The sequence below is a fragment of the Coccidioides immitis genome (assembly GCF_000149335.2).
Source record: "Coccidioides immitis RS genomic scaffold supercont3.4, whole genome shotgun sequence".
Lineage (NCBI taxonomy): Eukaryota > Fungi > Ascomycota > Eurotiomycetes > Onygenales > Onygenaceae > Coccidioides > Coccidioides immitis.
This window is the reverse complement of record NW_004504311.1, coordinates 268,584-283,301: the sequence shown is the minus strand read 5'-3', so window position 1 is coordinate 283,301 and position 14,718 is coordinate 268,584. Positions and strand designations below refer to the sequence as shown.

Sequence of the window (14,718 nt, the reverse complement as noted above, 5' to 3'; positions counted from 1 at the left end):
TTCAGTGAACGGCCCTCCATGCTCTGTCGGCGCGTCCGAAGCGGAATGTCCCGTACGCCATCCGCAGTACTTCGACTGAGAGTGAATTCTGCGCTTGGATGTTTTGAGTTGAGCCAGGACCGAAGGCGCGAAAAGGAAAGTCAAATCTGAAAGCCGATTGACGAATCAGGCGACGTTGAGAAATGCTGACGCGTGACTCCTGTCTCGCTCAAACGTGTCTCAGGCGCCCAGTCCATATCTTCGAGGTCACCTTCGATACAACCAACGCTTAAAAAGGGGATAAGTGATGTCATCCCTCCGAAGATAGGCATAGGGGTCCCCAAAATCGGGCCGATCGGGCAAGGTCAAAACCCAAAAACCAATTCAACACACGAACCGTGTCTGTGGAGAGTCTGAGGCAAGTCTCACGCCTAAAGACGGTGACAGGATGCGCGCGCCGTGGGACGGAAGATCGCACGCCAGTTCATCAGCTTCCGGCCCCCAATGAAGTCCCGCGGTTCTGCCAGTGGTGTGTGGAGCGCGACGCGGGACTTGCGGGGCCTGACAATTCCTTCTCACTTGATTGGCCCGCCTGGGCAGAGGGTGAAGGCAAAGGGCGAGCAACCTCCAAGACGGGGATGGGGATCGAGTTACTTCTCTCGGTAGCACCCTTCCGAACTCTCAAGCCCTTGGCGATTTCGTGCACTGACATGACGCCGGACGGGCGCAACGAGCTCGCCGTTAACTCGGCGACATTGGCGTCCCCAAACACAACAAAAATGAAAAAAAAAAAAAAAAAATAACTTGCCCTGGCCATGAGGCACTGTCTGGTAGGTCTGGCTGCCCCTTTTTATAAAGAGCTTCTCCGCACAGTATGGGATAATCTATAACGCGCTGTGTGCTGCCGTTCTCCGCTCGAAGTTTTCACTGCCGCGGGTAACTTGCTGATGCTCCACCGCATGGAAGCGACACGTATGTACGGAGTACGGAGTACTCCATACCTCCTACCCTGCTGGAAAGGGTGTAGATGGCGCTCATCACCCCTTGGAGTAATGTTCTCGTGGGCAGACAACACAGATTGTGCAGTGTGCTGCCATAAGGCGCCAGGTAACTTTCGCTCAAGCCCCCAAGCCTCCGGAGGTCGGAGTGCGCTTTCGGCTCTCCATTGTTCCCAAAAAAGGAAAAAAGGAAAAAAAAAAGGAAAAAAAAAGGAAAAGTATTATCTGCCTTTCCCCGCACTCTGGCCCCACCCGTGGTTGGCCTTCCCCCCGACCATCCGTTCCTCCCTGCATAAAAATAACATCAAGCCAAACCTTCGCCTCTGATGGAAATATCGACTATAAAGAGCCCGCCTTCCTCCAGCGCCTGGTTTCCCTTTGCTTGACTTCTCATTCTCTCCTCGAGGCAGATTTGATCTATCGGGCCCCTTTGGCAGCAGCATATCATCCCTTTTTTTTTGCGTATTATTATATACATACATACATATATATTATCCCCTTACTTCCCCGGTCCTTTGTGAGCTAGATCTCCCATCAGAGCCGCCACCATGGGTGCAGACGACAAGGCCAACCATTGTATGTAGATTCAATTTGTACCCTCTTGTGCCATTGATGCTCATATTGCTCTTCACACAGCCACCTACCGTTACAATGAGGTTCCCGTATATACCACCTCGCAGGGTTGCCCGGTGAGTTCCTTTTAAATACAGGTCAATGCTTCTCCCTATCCATCAGTGTACTGATGTCTTCCGCTCAGGTTATGGATCCGGAGTCTTCCCAGAGGATCGGCGAAAACGGACCCCTCCTGCTCCAGGATTTCCACCTGATCGATCTTCTGGCACATTTTGATCGCGAGCGGATTCCAGAGCGTGTAGTCCATGCCAAAGGAGCTGGAGCTTATGGCGAATTCGAAGTTACCGATGATATTAGTGACATTGTGAGTGCAGTTGCCTGACCAGAAACGAATGATGGGCCTTCTAACGTGTGGACTGGACAGACCACTATCGATATGTTGAAGGGCGTGGGGAAGAAGACTAAGCTTGTAACTCGCTTCTCCACCGTTGGCGGAGAGAAGGGATCCGCCGACAGTGCCCGCGACCCTCGTGGATTTGCCGTGAAGTTTTACACCGAAGAGGGCAATTGGGACTGGGTGTTTAATAATACGCCTATTTTTTTCCTGCGTGACCCCTCGAAGTTCCCGATCTTCATTCATACCCAGAAGAGAAACCCGCAGACCAATCTGAAGGATGCAACCATGTTCTGGGACTACCTGTCGACCCATCAGGAGGCTATCCACCAAGTTATGCATTTGTTCAGCGACAGAGGCACTCCTTATTCATACCGCCATATGAACGGGTACTCTGGCCACACATACAAGTGGATTAAGCCCGATGGCACTTTCAACTACGTTCAGATTCACTGCAAGACCGATCAGGGCAACAAAACCTTTAACAACGAGGAGGCACACAAAATGTCAGCTGAAAACCCCGACTGGCACACTGAAGATCTCTTCAAGGCTATTGAGAGGGGTGAATATCCATCTTGGACTTGCTACGTCCAAGTATTGAGTCCTGAGCAGGCCGAGAAGTTCCGATGGAGCGTTTTCGACCTGACCAAGGTTTGGCCCCAGAGTGAAGTCCCTCTTCGACGCTTCGGACGCCTCACCCTCAACAAGAACCCCGAAAACTATTTTGCCGAGATCGAGCAGGCTGCTTTCTCCCCGTCTCACATGGTTCCCGGTGTCGAGCCATCTGCCGACCCGGTTCTGCAATCCAGACTATTCTCCTACCCTGATACCCACCGACACCGTTTGGGCACCAACTACTCCCAGATCCCCGTCAACTGTCCACTCCGGGCCTTCAGTCCTTACCAACGCGATGGTGCTATGGTCGTCAATGGAAACTACGGTGCAAACCCGAACTATCCGTCCTCCTTCCGTCGCTTGCAGTTCAATGCAGTCAAGGCAAGTCAAGAACATGAAAAGTGGGCCGGAGCAGTCCTTGCAAAACAGATTCCAGTCACCGATGAAGACTATGTGCAAGCAAACGGACTCTGGAATGTCCTCGGCCGCCAACCTGGGCAGCAGGACAACTTCGTCCACAATGTCTCTGTGCACCTTTGCAATGCTCAGGAGACTGTCCGTAAGCGAACTTATGGCATGTTCAGCCGCGTGAATAAGGACTTGGGTGCTCGCATCGAGAAAGCCACCGAGGCCTTGATTTCCCAGCCACGCCTTTAAAACGTCTGATATGCGGAGAAGAACTTATGAAGAGATTTGAATAAGGCATGGAAGTTGTGCTGGTTTTCCTTATGAACCTTACTGGTATAGCTGCCATTTTTTTTCTTTAATCAAGTCTCCCTACAAATGACCTGTGTTGCATTCTCCCCTCTAAAAGACCGAAACTGGGTTAGTGACAAGTTGCTATGTATGTTCTACTGTGTAATAAGACGAGGTAATTGCTTAATCTAGGATAATGCCACGATGTTTTTCTGTATCGGCCTTCAGTGCCTAATACCTGGAAATTAGTACCATAAACCCTACTCTAGTATATGTGCTATATATACAACTACATGTGGGTAAACTTAATGTAGTACTCCGTACTCCGTACATTCATTAGATATATATATATATATGTTCCCCAGTCTGCACGCAGGACAGGGCAGCTATATTGCTATATCACGGCCCCTGAAGCTTGCTAGTTATTCAGATTAGGTTAGGTAACTTTGGAACAGGGACCAGGGGTTCCTGCCCATCACACACAGCCTTCCCGGCTTAGTTCAAACTATGTAGTTAACTAGGCAATTTAAGTTGGTTAGCTGGGATGATGTTAATGAGAATTGAAAAGGTTAACTTAACTTCAGTCCAGCTGTCAGCGCAGGAAGAACATGAACCGCAGAGGATGACACAATGGCAATATGTAGTTATATGAAACACTGTCCAATTACGAGTTATCAACCACTCACATCATTCCTATCCTAATAGAGCACACTCCGATTCCTCACAGCCAATTGCTTCATATTATTCAATCATGTGAGAGGCGAGGTTTGGATTGCTGAGAATTCTACAGTGTTCAATTCCTGGCTACTCTCCTGTCGTCTATATTTCTCTCTCTAGCATCATGCCATCCTTTTCATGCATTCAAGCTTACCCGCAGAAATAAGAAAAAAGGGAATGGATTGTCGCTTGGTTTCACCTTCTTTCATCCGAACAAATATTTGAACACCGAGAAAGGCACGGGTTTGATCTTCTGGGGAGAAGAGTGTCTCATGGCCGGATACGTCCAGACGGGCGCTGTCCAGCCAAAGAAGGCCATGGTCCAGAGATAGCCCAAAGCTTTGGACCTGAACACCTTTGGGCCGCGTCGAAGCCGCTCGTCATTAAATCGGTGAGTGGTAAACAATATATCTTCGAGAGCTATTCCCAAAGCCTGGGTCAAAAAAAAATCCATGGCTCCCGACTCTCGAACGGGGATGCCCATCGTATGGTCCGTCACCACGTGCAGAATCCCAGACAATGCGAACACGAAACCTACACGGACATATCTGGCCAATATCCCGTTGCGCTTCGGGATGCGTAGTACCTTGTATGTGAGAAGCTCCGAGTATGATACTAAGGGTCGACGCAGCTGCTGATGCCAGACCAAACTGTGCAGTTGTCAGCTATGTTTGGTTTCGTTTAACAAGAGAGCCGGGGAACAGCATTTACCCCCAGAATCGCCTGACAGACCAGGCATCCGAGATACGCCCATACATCAATGGCCATTCTTCCGGATCGTGAATTCCCAATCCCACGATGACTGCAGACGCGAAGGCATGCAGCTGGACAATCATGGCCATGGCGGCCGCAGCAAAACCTATCACTGATCCGGTCCGAATCGCAAGTTCCTCGAGGGATATTTCAGTCATTCTGCGAAAGACATACTGCTTTTCCACCGTAAAGGTCGAATTTATGATTTCTTGCGGCAAGGCTACCCAGCCAAGCAAATCCAAAACCAAGTACGCTGCAACTGATATTTGAAATCTGCGCATGGCAAACCCTACGCGACCAATACTTTGACCCTTACCCTTCTTGTGGCTCCCGTTCACGGTTTCAACACCATTGATTCCTTCCTTCACATCTCGACGTATGCATTCTTCCTCCCAGCGTGTCCCAATCCAGCGGCCGTTCCAAATTGTATTCCATGCCCAAACAATCCGGTCCCACCCTCTATTAGATATCGCGTTGACCTTTCCCGCCTTCATTTTCCATTTCATTTCGTTCACATATTCGATATTTGTTACCAGCAAAGCATTGATTAGGTGCAAAACCTGGCCCCAAACCGAAGGAAGTACCATGTGGTTAAGTGCAGAGTTGTTGTATGGAAAAATCCAGTGGATATGTGCTGCAAGGAATACAGTCAAGATAGTCACACTAATACGGATCTTTATGGCTGATTTCGGTGCATATGCCAGAACCGCCACGGTGGTAGCTTGCATTATGAAGATCTCGACCAATGCCAACCATGACGGTACATCGATGAGGCCAAGTGCCATGGTATCCACAACAAATCGGAAATAATAGTAGAAAGATGGCCCAAAGTGGCTCAAGAGAACGAATCCACCGGTCTCGGGATGGTAGGGACAAACCCTTTCAGTAGAAAACGGAGTATTGAATCAGGTTTGGTAATTATTACTCCATAGTGCAAAACGAATGCCAACAAAATTTAAGGAGAGAGAAAAGCTGGCTGTAGCTGAGATTGAGCATTTTTCCTTTTTTTTTTTTTTTGGCTTTTGCTGGTGTGCATTGACTAGTTATTGTGGCTTTGCAGGGTGGTTCATCCCTGCTGTTTTTATGGACTACAACACCAACAAAAGAACGGGTCTCACAAGCGGAAATATCCTTTGCCAGGCTAGCAATCATTCTCCTCCATGGAATACTACTCCAAGTTTCTATCTGATGGGCGCCAGCGAGCGTTGAACCCAAAGAAGCCATGAAAGAGTTAGGGAACCCACGCTACCATTGCAAATACAAGCGGATGCGAGATAGGGGAACTATCCCTGTCAAGGGTGGCTTTTACTCATATCCTTTGCACATGGGCCTCTCTCTCTCTCCCTCTCTCAAGTTGAGCTGGATGCACCGTTCTCTTCCCTGCAACATGGCGGTAACTTCTAGGTATGACGATGGGAAAATTTATAATCCTGATAGCAACCAAGGGTGAGAAGCTGGAATTTTGGGCACTTGTACCCAAGAGTCTGACTAACAATGCAGCCAGATCAGGTTCAAGGCTGACCTGTTTAATAGACTGTCACCAGGCAAGGATCCTGGCCCTAGAACAAGCTTCCTCCACTTATCGATTCGTGTAAACTTGAATCAAGTCTTGTTTTCGGGTTTGGGACCGACAGAGTAGGCCCATTGCTTCTGAAACTGACGTTCTGTTTCACAGTCACTGTGAGAACTGTTTTGTTCCAGGTTTGTCCCAAGATATGCCCAGGGAGATAAAGCGGGCTTTCAGAAATATGGCCCACAGTGAACTTAGTCATACAGAAGTCCGAGCAAGATAATCTCTGTCAGTGTTTGCAGATGGAAATCCAATATAACTCCTCCTGTCGTAAACATCAAAGAAGAAAGTGAAAATTGTAACTTCATTTGAAGGGTAAGGGAAGAGAAAGAAATTAAGAAACTTAATAATAAATCCACCCTCAAGGATTGAAACAGAACAAAATGTTAAGGGGGTGGGGGAAAATATGAAGCAGACACAGAAGATTAACGCACAAGCATCCACCAGGATATTAGGAATCCTGCTCATGTAAAGCATGTCGGCGTGAACATATTGTACAAGAAAGTTGAATGACCCTCTATTTTGCTTGCTTGTGGTCTGCCCAGAACAAACGGAATATTCATAATGCGTGTGCCTCACCCATAACCAAAACCGTAATATTGAAAGCGGGCGCCAGATTGAAGCAAGGCCGCTCAGTCTGCAAAAACTGATTGATCCTTACTGAGTTTTCCATAGCGTTTAAGTCCGGCCATATCTCGTTTTGCCGAAAGAAAAGGGAACATAGCGATATTTAATCATGTGTTGGATTTGTCGTCGCACTGATCGAATCATTTACCGTTAGAAGTACGCTCGTTGCAACCTAGGACTACCCATGAAGACTTACTCGTCAGGCTAAAGAGGATTAACCAGTAGACCACCAACACCGGCCAGAAAACGGGAATGTTGAAGATCTCGGACCATGAGCAGAGGAAAGCAATTGTGATGGCTCTCGTCGCGGAATGCCAAAACTTGAATTCGGGGAGTCGTCGGATAAAGGGGCGGAACTCATCATCCTGCTTTGTTGGAAGCGAAGACGCATGAGCCTCACCATCCTCCAGACCTTCATCTTGGGTGAGGGATGGATCGAATTTTGGTTGTAGAAAAGCGAGGAAGAGATTCAAAAGGTAGATTCCCAAGGTATAGGCAACTGCAGCACATCGTGCGAGATTTAGCGAAAGATACCCCACAGAACAATCGATCTCAAACGGCCGTCAAGAGAGCGGAAAATCGCATACCAATATACCAGCCTTGCGCGAGAACAATCCTTAGGAAGAATATACAAAGCAGGGCGCCCGTTCCCAGCCATCGATAAAGAGTGAATGGTGTGCATGCATCGAGATAAGCTTGGTATTGCTATCACAGAGGAACCATCAGCAAGCTCGACGACTTCAAGGCTTCGTAAAACAAGGCTAGAATGTCACGCCCGGGGAATAGGGCAAGCGCATCTGCTAAGAATGGAGCTTACTTGCGCTATTCTCGATGTTTGTGCCGTCACTGCGGTAAAAGGAGTCTGATCGGGTTCTGGCACATCCATGGCTACTGGAGACGAGAGAAACGAATTATAGCCAATCCACTTTGTTTATTCGAATCGAAAAAGGTCCCGGCTCAGAGCCTAGATTCAACAAGAGTAAAGCGAGAAGAGAAAGGCTAAATTAGAACAATACTTCCGCAATGAATAAACAACGATGAAGAAACAACAGGCGTCTCCGAAAGCGATAATTTCACGAGTTACTCCGTACGATTGCTGACAAGGAGTTAATTCCTGGGCGGCCCTGGCGTGGCCACGAAGCACATAACAGAACATCAGCCACTCAACCACAAGCTTCACTTGGCCAAATATGACCTAGTGTGGCTCACTTTGGATTATATAATACGTGGCTGGAAGTTTCACGTGATGATGCCAAGGGTTCGGTTGGCCTCGGATAATCTCCCCGTAGGTCCGGGAGAAACATCCATGGATGGACGCCGGGTTGTTTTGTTGATGAGAGCATCTGGACTGCAGCCATTGAGCATCCGTTGAATTTGTCAAGTATTGTCTTTCCGGCGCAATCGATCACAATGTTTTCAAACCGATGTGCAAGGCTTGTTGCCTCTCGAACGTCAGTCCCATTGACGTCATACCTGGCCCGGGCGAGGTTCTCTTCCACAGCTTCTCCAGCTTCTGCAGCGTATGAATATATCTTGACCTCTACACCAAAGCCGGGAGTGGGATTGAGTATGTGACGGCCCTTTGCTATATTTTTGAATGAATCGCCAATCTGGCAGCTCGCGTATACATTTGGAATTCCAACTCACAGTCCTTCCAGTCACTCTTAACCGACCCAAGGCTTTAAACGCACTCTGCAGCCCCCTCTTCCATGAACTCAATGAAGCTCTGACGAAATATGACGAAGATAAAGACATTGGTGCCATAATCATCACTGGCAGTGAAAAAGCCTTTGCTGGTATTTAGCCATTCTGGAGATCAGACGAGAGAGTTCCATGTATAGCTGACATGCTATAGCTGGCGCCGATATCAAGGAAATGGCACCCTTAACGTTCGCTGCAGCATACTCGAACAACTTTATTGCCCCTTGGTCCCATCTGGCCAACTCAATCCGCACTCCCGTCATTGCCGCCGTTTCTGGTTATGCTCTTGGCGGTGGGTGCGAATTGGCACTGATGTGTGACATGATTTATTGCACATCCAAGGCAACCTTCGGCCAGCCCGAGATTAAATTGGGTACCATCCCTGGTGCTGGTGGCTCTCAGCGTTTGACTAAGATCGTTGGAAAGAGCAAGGCCATGGAATTGATTTTGACTGGAAATACCTTCAGTGGGAAAGAGGCCGGAGAATGGGGGGTGGCCGCTAAGGTCGTCGACGGTGGAAAAGATGAATTACTCGCAGCTGCACTGGAAACCGCCAGCACTATCGCCGGATACAGTCGTGTCGCTGTCGTTGCCGCAAAAGAAGTTGTCAACAAGAGCCAGGAGCTGTCGTTGGGAGAGGGCGTTGATTACGAGAGACGCCTTTTCCACGGGTTATTCGGCAGCAAAGATCAAAAGATAGGTATGTTACCATTGGCCCCCAGGGAGTACTTTCGAGGTAAAGTTTGCAATTACTAAAAATGGATTAGGAATGACTGCGTTTGCCGAGAAGAAGAAGCCAGAATGGTCCAATGAGTAACCGCTGGATTGCGGCGTGTATCTTTTACGACTGTATATAATCAATATACCCCACAGTGGTTAGGGGGATGCTCTGTGCATTGGAAATAAAAATATAGCTTTCGACATGCCAACTAAGGGAGCCGAAAGCATCCCGTGTTGCAGTTCTCGACGGATTTTTGATTCTTCATTCAATGTCCTGGGCAAACGGTCCCATCAAGAAATCGTGGTGATATACACTAATATAAAGAGTTTTTGAAACAATTCTGTTTTCCGCACCAATGGCTAATTAAGAACCGCCACCAAACCTGCGTTCCGCAGCCCTTTGTGCCCTATCCCCGAGGCTGCTGATACTGCCGAGAATACCACCTACACATAAGTCATCAGTATCTATCCACTATCCGCTCTATTTGGGTAACAGGTTCATTACTAGGCTTGGAGTCTTTCTCAGCCTGCTGTTGGTGCTCTCCGAACCCCTGACTGCCATGCTCACCCATAAACCTCTCGTCACTCGGCTCATCTTCTCCAATTCTGGACGAACTGTGCATTCCTTGTCCGCCCATGCCTCTCTGACCATATCCACCCTGTGTGCTTTCAGTCTGCGGATACGCTTGGGCAGTTCCGCCTTGATATCTTCCACCCCAATCTTCACCCTGAGCTCTGCCACCTCCTTGCATGGCGGTGTGCTGTTGGTCGTACTCCTGGCCATGGCCGCTGGAATACTTTTGCGATGATTCGGACATGGGATCCGACCGAATGCCCTCGTCAGCATTATAGTCTTGCTGGGTGCCACTCTGCATTTCATCTTCCCAGTTGGGCTGGTCGCGGCGTCCGCCGGGACCCCAGGTGTTTCCAAAGCCAGCCATGACCTGTTAGTCCGGTATTCGCTTATGTTAAGACGATTAAATAGAAGGACGTTTTTTTGAGAACTGAAAATGGTCAATGCTGCTATTTCAAAAACTGGAGGTGTGCGGTTTGAACCTCTTCGATTCTTTTTGACCAGATGGGGGTATTTTATAGGAGCGATGTCAATGGCAAATAGTGATATCATAGCTCGCAAGTTTCAACTGCAACGCCCAAACGTTCTTTAAAACCGGCTCTCTATTTTGATGAGATCTAGGCGCTGGCTAAATCATGTAGAATTCAACTTCAGCGTCCAATAGCAAAGATCACCCGTCGTACTAACACCGACTGGATACAGAAACGTTTGGAGATGTTGTCCACTTTCCTAGCAAAGTTATGTTGTCAAGTCCGGGGTACATAGACCCAACTTCCAATTTGCAGGTGTTAACATTTCCGCAGAGTTGCTTCACAATGGGGTCACTACGAGTTACGATCGGCAATTGGAGAGCCTCAGCCAATGTGTGATGCTTTTAACTAGTTACCGGTTGTTGCGGAGGAACTACTCCGTACTTAGAAACTTAATTATCCGCTCATTGTTGAAGACCTTGCTGGCTGTCTGCGGAGTTCGCCGTGTGTTCACCAGCTGACAAGCCTACGAAGACCTCGAGTTGACTCAAGCAAATGTAACTGTTGTACGGGGTAGATACTCCGAACCTAATCTATATGTGGATCTAACTATCAGGCCGCAGAGCGAGAACGCGATACCCCCAACGAGTCAAATGCAACTCGGCTTTCGCATTTAACTCCTTCGTACCAGGATCCATCCAACAAAGTTATGACAACTCATAGCTTCCTCCCTGCCGCAGCCCCAAGGCACTGACAAAAATACATTCAGTTCTGGCTGCGGAGAGGATACATTTAAGTAGTCAAATCTAACTCCTTGTTATCACATATCTGCAAGAAGCCGTCGGTTTTCTTCCTTCTCTTGCCAACTGAAAGTCTCGGGTGTTATACTTCATTTGGTGCACGGCATGGAAGACCCTGTTCTGGCCGGGTTTTCACATCATGTATCCGCATCTGTGCGAGAGCACCTTATAAAGCGAAAGGAACTGATTTCCCAGGAGAAGAAGCATCGGAGCGGTTAGCCCTCGTTGGCTTCTCCTAGGTATGCTCTTAATCTAATATATATGCCCCTAGATGCCGAATTCCGTCGTACTTTGAGCCCAACAGCCCGAAAAGCATGCGAGATCGTCCATCACATCCGTGCAGAAGAGCAACAAAGACTATGGCGTCACACCGGGACCCAGGGAGATCATGATGCTGAACTCTTCCCGGGTATGATGTTTAGCCTCGCCAAAGAGCGGATGGAGTCCACGAATCTTTGGCGCATTTGCAGAAGGCTCCCAAAAGGAGCGTTACTACATTCTCATTTGCCTGCTATGGTTGACCTGGGGTGGTTGTTCAACGTGGCTTTAGACACTCCGGGGATGCAATTTTATGCTTCTCAACCGTTGACATCGGATACGGCGTGTCAGGCTGCTTCCGTTTTTTTTGGTTTTTCAAAGGCATCAACTAAACCAGGCTTGTCGATTTGGACTCCCGAATATTCCCCAAATACCCTGATCCCAGCGGCTGTCGCGGCGGAAACTTTCCCGAAAGACGGACGTGCCGGCTTCATTACATGGCTGAAAGACCGGTGCTCTATCGTCGAAAAGGAAGCGATCGAGCATCACCTCGGAGTCGATGCTATTTGGCGGAAGATGCAAGGCGCTTTTCCTATCATTCACTCCATAATTTATTACGAGCCAATCCTTCGAAAGCTTATAAGAAAATTGCTCCAGACCCTCGCAGAGGATGGCGTTCAGTGGGTGGAAATTAGAGATGCATTTGCGTGTCCATATAGAAAAGCAAACAGCGACACCACGGAAGACGACTTTTGTTCAATGATTGGAGTCATTGCCGAAGAAATTGAAAGTTTCAAAGCTAGTGAGGAAGGGAGAGATTTCTGGGGTGCACGAATCATCTGGACTGCACTACGCTTCAATTCGGCAGAAGCAATCTTAAGAAGTATGCGTTCTGTTATACTTTCTCTCATTCCCTTTTTATACTTACGGCTCATAGGCATGCAAAACTGCATCAGGGCGAAAAAGCAGTATCCAGATTTGATAGCCGGATTCGATCTCGTCGGGCAGGAAGACCTTGGTAAAACCCTCAAGGAACTCTCCTATGAAATCCTTTGGTTCCGTCAGAAATGTGTTGAAGAAGAGCTTGAGGTTCCCTTCCTCTTCCACGCTGGTGAATGCCTTGGAGATGGTGATAGTACAGATGAGAATCTCTTTGATGCCATCTTGTTTGGGACTCGAAGGCTTGGCCATGGGTTTTCGCTTTTCAAACACCCTGACTTGATCGAAATTGTCAAAGAGAAGAGGATTTTAATTGAAAGTTGCCCTATATCAAATGAAGTTCTTAGATTGACATCTACAGTGCTAGCTCATCCTTTACCCGCGCTCCTGGCGAGAGGGATTTCGGCGTCGCTTAGCAATGATGACCCCGCATTATTAGGTCAAGGAACCTCCGGCATGACCCATGACTTTTGGGAAGCCCTCCAGTCATGGGAGAATCTTGGACTTGCTGGTTTGGGCTGCCTTGCGGAGAATAGTGTTCGTTGGGCAGTACATGAGGATCAGACGGAGGCGGACTGGGTCAAAGACATTGATAACGGATATGGTGGGAACGGAATTCGCGCGGATAGAATGAAGAAGTGGAAAGCCTCGTGGGAAGAATTCTGCCAGTGGGTAGTGGATGAATTTGGGAAAATGGAATCGAATTAGTTAATGTCTCAATGTTCAGATGGGTCATCGTCGCCGGATTTGAACACTGATGTGAACCCATGTATTTGTAAGGTCTCTCTCATCCGGGGGAATACTGGACATCAGTTTCTTCGCTCTATAGTCACTCACTCTATTTCACCATAATCTTTAGAGTCGGTAGGCATTTTTTAGACAATGGAATGCGTTGATCACTTAGATCTGGCTGCTTTGTACTATCTACCATCAACATATATCGAGCGGGCATACTCTGCTGCTGGCATGGATTCTCCACGAGCAAAGGACTAAGCACTTGAAGTGGCTCCTTTTGAGGGTCTCAGCATCCCTACGGTTCTCGAAACGGTGCTTCCACCGTATTTGGACAAATCCAGATCGAAATGTTCAACATCTTGGAACCCGAACTTCTTATATACAGGGTACCCTCGAGGCGAAGCTTCAAGCCATACAGGAATATTGTATTTATCCGCAACGGCAAGGCCATCTTTCAATAGTGCGGATCCGACGCCACGACCTTGGAATTCCGGCCGCGTGATTAGGAGCGCAAGAACTTACCAACGATAATGTTAGTCGGGAGGAACGCTCGCTCCTCTTTCTTTTCAAAATTCCAAGAGAGTAAAAGGGCAAAACATACGAAGAAACTTTTGTCCCCCCATTATCCTCTTCCTTGCTCCATACATCCAGCCAAAGAATTCCTCACAGGCTTCTACATTTGCACCCGGGGGGAAATTTTTATTCTTCTTATCTTGCGAGTCAGCGCCCCCTTCCTCCTCTTTCTTCTCATCTTTCAAATGCCAATTCGGATCTAAATGAAGGTTCCATTGAGCAATTCCGGCGAGTTTTCCGCCAATCACGACTTTTGCAAACCGAGTAGTAGGATCTTCGGTCAATGATTTCTTCAACCGTTGTATGCGGAACTCTTTTGTAGCTGAATTGGGGCTAGCAAATACTATCCGCGAGACTTCCTCGCCTTCAAAGGCAAGATTTTCGATTTCGCTGATACTGGCGAGATCGGATTCTAAGATCGGGAGTATTTCGTAGGTTGCGGATGACATTTTCGGTATGATGGATCAGATTTGAGAACAGGGTTTATAATTGTAGAAGCGTGTTTCTACGGCCTTGGGATAACGGGGGAGAGGGGGTCTATATAAGACAAGGGTGCATTTTGAGAGCCTCACGGTCTCTTTCAAGTTCTCGTTCGGCGACAGCGGATGGTTACTTGTGGAGACCACCGTCGTAAACTCAAAAGGGTTCGCCGCCCAGAAGCCCTGGCCTTCCTGTGAGTCCGAATGTGCTGATACGGGAACGGGATGTTTTCTCTGTGCATGGTTGTATTCACAGGCCGACAGGGGTCGGAGTTCGACTTGACGAGTAGTTCTTTTGAAAAATGTTGGTTCACAAGCTGATCGGGGCCGTTGGTTGAACTTGGCCGGCGGTCAGGGTTACGCTGGCGAAGGCGCTAGGCAGGAAAGGGACCCCGACCCGTGGGTTCGGGTGCTGGAACTCTAACTCATGTGTCCGAGATGACTCCTCCTCCTTTGCATGCAGTGGCAAACGACTCGGAACTTACCCGTGGGTGGGAGTGAGGCGATGTAGGCTAAGGACTTGCCCTCGCTGGAAAGGCGAAAGGGA

The 14,718-nt window shown here is 48.3% G+C and overlaps 9 protein-coding genes across 9 annotated transcripts; 4 read left to right on the top strand and 5 right to left on the bottom strand.

The window, feature by feature from the left end:
* Positions 1–81: 81 nt before the first annotated feature.
* Positions 82–754, bottom strand: CIMG_04337 (uncharacterized protein). Its single transcript, XM_001244895.2, has one exon. It carries the CDS (start codon positions 689–691, stop codon positions 467–469), a length of 225 nt encoding a protein of 74 aa, XP_001244896.1. The 5' UTR covers positions 692–754; the 3' UTR covers positions 82–466.
* Positions 755–1,361: 607 nt separating this feature from the next.
* Positions 1,362–3,476, top strand: CIMG_04336 (catalase). Its single transcript, XM_001244894.2, has 4 exons — positions 1,362–1,553; positions 1,614–1,666; positions 1,735–1,914; positions 1,975–3,476. The coding sequence occupies exons 1-4, from the start codon at positions 1,526–1,528 to the stop codon at positions 3,214–3,216; spliced, it is 1,503 nt and encodes a 500-aa protein (XP_001244895.1). The 5' UTR covers positions 1,362–1,525; the 3' UTR covers positions 3,217–3,476.
* A 701-nt stretch (positions 3,477–4,177) lies between these two features.
* Positions 4,178–5,510, bottom strand: CIMG_04335 (uncharacterized protein; the record flags this gene model as incomplete). The annotated part of the gene is made up of 2 exons (XM_001244893.1): positions 4,178–4,622; positions 4,684–5,510. The coding sequence occupies 2 exons, from the start codon at positions 5,508–5,510 to the stop codon at positions 4,178–4,180; spliced, it is 1,272 nt and encodes a 423-aa protein (XP_001244894.1).
* A 437-nt stretch (positions 5,511–5,947) lies between these two features.
* On the top strand, positions 5,948–6,518 carry CIMG_04334 (uncharacterized protein; the record flags this gene model as incomplete). The annotated part of the gene is made up of 3 exons (XM_001244892.1): positions 5,948–6,171; positions 6,259–6,360; positions 6,401–6,518. The coding sequence occupies 3 exons, from the start codon at positions 5,948–5,950 to the stop codon at positions 6,516–6,518; spliced, it is 444 nt and encodes a 147-aa protein (XP_001244893.1).
* On the bottom strand, positions 5,956–8,022 carry CIMG_04333 (golgi membrane protein Rer1). The gene is made up of 4 exons (XM_001244891.2): positions 7,740–8,022; positions 7,510–7,627; positions 7,119–7,421; positions 5,956–7,053 (listed from the first exon to the last, which is right to left on the bottom strand). Exons 1-4 carry the CDS (start codon positions 7,806–7,808, stop codon positions 6,974–6,976), a joined length of 570 nt encoding a protein of 189 aa, XP_001244892.1. The 5' UTR covers positions 7,809–8,022; the 3' UTR covers positions 5,956–6,973.
* A 226-nt stretch (positions 8,023–8,248) lies between these two features.
* Positions 8,249–9,607, top strand: CIMG_04332 (enoyl-CoA hydratase). Its single transcript, XM_001244890.2, has 4 exons — positions 8,249–8,489; positions 8,581–8,718; positions 8,778–9,323; positions 9,391–9,607. The coding sequence occupies exons 1-4, from the start codon at positions 8,333–8,335 to the stop codon at positions 9,438–9,440; spliced, it is 891 nt and encodes a 296-aa protein (XP_001244891.1). The 5' UTR covers positions 8,249–8,332; the 3' UTR covers positions 9,441–9,607.
* CIMG_04331 (uncharacterized protein) lies at positions 9,576–10,413 on the bottom strand. The gene is made up of 2 exons (XM_001244889.2): positions 9,849–10,413; positions 9,576–9,787 (listed from the first exon to the last, which is right to left on the bottom strand). The coding sequence occupies exons 1-2, from the start codon at positions 10,282–10,284 to the stop codon at positions 9,708–9,710; spliced, it is 516 nt and encodes a 171-aa protein (XP_001244890.2). The 5' UTR covers positions 10,285–10,413; the 3' UTR covers positions 9,576–9,707.
* A 752-nt stretch (positions 10,414–11,165) lies between these two features.
* Positions 11,166–13,251, top strand: CIMG_04330 (CECR1 family adenosine deaminase). Its single transcript, XM_001244888.2, has 3 exons — positions 11,166–11,401; positions 11,459–12,328; positions 12,383–13,251. Exons 1-3 carry the CDS (start codon positions 11,293–11,295, stop codon positions 13,090–13,092), a joined length of 1,689 nt encoding a protein of 562 aa, XP_001244889.1. The 5' UTR covers positions 11,166–11,292; the 3' UTR covers positions 13,093–13,251.
* Positions 13,176–14,660, bottom strand: CIMG_04329 (uncharacterized protein). The gene is made up of 2 exons (XM_001244887.2): positions 13,721–14,660; positions 13,176–13,636 (listed from the first exon to the last, which is right to left on the bottom strand). Exons 1-2 carry the CDS (start codon positions 14,139–14,141, stop codon positions 13,374–13,376), a joined length of 684 nt encoding a protein of 227 aa, XP_001244888.1. The 5' UTR covers positions 14,142–14,660; the 3' UTR covers positions 13,176–13,373.
* Between the last annotated feature and the right edge of the window lie 58 nt (positions 14,661–14,718).

Coding starts and splice junctions, on each gene's coding strand:
- CIMG_04337 (XM_001244895.2), bottom strand. CDS start 691: ATGTCAGTGCACGAAATCGCCAAGGGCTTGAGAGTTCGGAAGGGTGCT.
- CIMG_04336 (XM_001244894.2), top strand. CDS start 1,526: ATGGGTGCAGACGACAAGGCCAACCATT. Junction 1,554..1,613: donor AGACGACAAGGCCAACCATT/GTATGTAGATTC, acceptor CTCTTCACACAG/CCACCTACCGTTACAATGAG. Junction 1,915..1,974: donor CCGATGATATTAGTGACATT/GTGAGTGCAGTT, acceptor TGGACTGGACAG/ACCACTATCGATATGTTGAA.
- CIMG_04333 (XM_001244891.2), bottom strand. CDS start 7,808: ATGGATGTGCCAGAACCCGATCAGACTCCTTTTACCGCAGTGACGGCA. Junction 7,628..7,739: donor AAACATCGAGAATAGCGCAA/GTAAGCTCCATT, acceptor CCTCTGTGATAG/CAATACCAAGCTTATCTCGA. Junction 7,422..7,509: donor CGCGCAAGGCTGGTATATTG/GTATGCGATTTT, acceptor GATGTGCTGCAG/TTGCCTATACCTTGGGAATC.
- CIMG_04332 (XM_001244890.2), top strand. CDS start 8,333: ATGTTTTCAAACCGATGTGCAAGGCTTGTTGCCTCTCGAACGTCAGTC. Junction 8,719..8,777: donor CAGTGAAAAAGCCTTTGCTG/GTATTTAGCCAT, acceptor GACATGCTATAG/CTGGCGCCGATATCAAGGAA. Junction 9,324..9,390: donor CAGCAAAGATCAAAAGATAG/GTATGTTACCAT, acceptor AAAATGGATTAG/GAATGACTGCGTTTGCCGAG.
- CIMG_04331 (XM_001244889.2), bottom strand. CDS start 10,284: ATGGCTGGCTTTGGAAACACCTGGGGTCCCGGCGGACGCCGCGACCAG. Junction 9,788..9,848: donor TGAGAAAGACTCCAAGCCTA/GTAATGAACCTG, acceptor ACTTATGTGTAG/GTGGTATTCTCGGCAGTATC.
- CIMG_04330 (XM_001244888.2), top strand. CDS start 11,293: ATGGAAGACCCTGTTCTGGCCGGGTTTTCACATCATGTATCCGCATCT. Junction 11,402..11,458: donor GGAGAAGAAGCATCGGAGCG/GTTAGCCCTCGT, acceptor ATATGCCCCTAG/ATGCCGAATTCCGTCGTACT. Junction 12,329..12,382: donor GGCAGAAGCAATCTTAAGAA/GTATGCGTTCTG, acceptor TACGGCTCATAG/GCATGCAAAACTGCATCAGG.
- CIMG_04329 (XM_001244887.2), bottom strand. CDS start 14,141: ATGTCATCCGCAACCTACGAAATACTCCCGATCTTAGAATCCGATCTC. Junction 13,637..13,720: donor GGGGGGACAAAAGTTTCTTC/GTATGTTTTGCC, acceptor ATCGTTGGTAAG/TTCTTGCGCTCCTAATCACG.